The sequence below is a fragment of the Seriola lalandi genome, unplaced genomic scaffold (assembly GCF_002814215.2).
Source record: "Seriola lalandi dorsalis isolate HSWRI2012SDOR001 ecotype SW California unplaced genomic scaffold, Sedor1 jcf7180002041049, whole genome shotgun sequence".
Classification (NCBI taxonomy): domain Eukaryota; kingdom Metazoa; phylum Chordata; class Actinopteri; order Carangiformes; family Carangidae; genus Seriola; species Seriola lalandi.
In genome coordinates this window covers 1-957 of record NW_019511618.1, presented here as the reverse complement: position 1 = coordinate 957, position 957 = coordinate 1, and the positions used below count along the sequence as shown (strand labels likewise).

Below are 957 nucleotides of genomic sequence, written 5' to 3'. Positions count from 1 at the left end.
CCCCCCCCCCCCCCCGGTTCAGTTTCAGGCGTCGGACTCGTCGCTGCTGTCGCGGCTGATCTCGATCTGCAGTGACGGCAGGTTGTCCAGTCGGCTCTTCTTCATCTTGTGGGACAGATCCTGTTTCTGTTTGATCATGGCGCCCCACATCCTCTGCAGCGTCGAGTCGTCTTCCTCCTCCTCCTCCTCCTCCTCCTCTCCCTCCTCCCCGTTGCCTCGTCTCCTCCTGCTGCCGCCGCTGCTGACGCCGGCAGCATCGCTGCTGCCGCCGGCGTCGCCCCGCCCTGATGAGGAGGGGGAGGAGAACAGGCCTGACGAACGGCCGCTCGGTCTGCGGTCGTGATGTCCGGAGCTGCTGTCGTCGCTAGAGCCGAGTCTGCTCCACAGGCCGCCTGGGGGCGGGGCAGGGGGCGGGGTTTAAACAACACAAACACAAACATTAGCTGTGTGTCACATCAGGAACTCCTGAGGAAACACTGACCCCTCCCTCCGTACCTGTCTTTCTGTCTTTGGATGAGTTGGAGTAGAGGCCTCTGTTGTCTTGACTGGCCACGCCCAGTCTGCGATGAACGTCTCTGATTGGTTCTCTGACTGGGGGAGTCTCTCTGGGGGAGACGGGGGAGGGGGAGCGTTGTCTGTCGGGGGAGTAGCGTCTCTTCCCCAGCCTCTGCCGCACGTCTGCAGACGCAGAATCAACGCTGATCAGCTGGTACAGTCACACTGAAATATCACATCTGTCACTTTAACACCTGCACACCTGTTTTCCCGCTGCTGGCCGCCGGGGGGGACGATCTGTGCTGAGACAGTCCCTGTCTTTTCTCCTCCAGCAGCTGCCGCACGTCCGTCACCTTGGTGGGCGACGGCGATTTGGTCCTGCTCTGTGATCCCGACCCCCCGATCCGGTTCCTGCTCAAGACACAAAGACAAAACTCAACACACAGGTGGAGTCAGGTGAGG

General features: G+C 61.2%; 1 protein-coding gene across 1 annotated transcript; it reads right to left on the bottom strand.

Annotated features, from left to right (window-relative positions):
* Positions 1-8: 8 nt before the first annotated feature.
* On the bottom strand, positions 9-906 carry LOC111648491 (nuclear cap-binding protein subunit 3-like; the record flags this gene model as incomplete). Its single annotated transcript, XM_023398322.2, has 3 exons — positions 9-392; positions 496-678; positions 758-906. Coding segments are annotated over 3 exons (700 nt in total), but the record flags the coding sequence as incomplete, so codon positions are not given.
* Between the last annotated feature and the right edge of the window lie 51 nt (positions 907-957).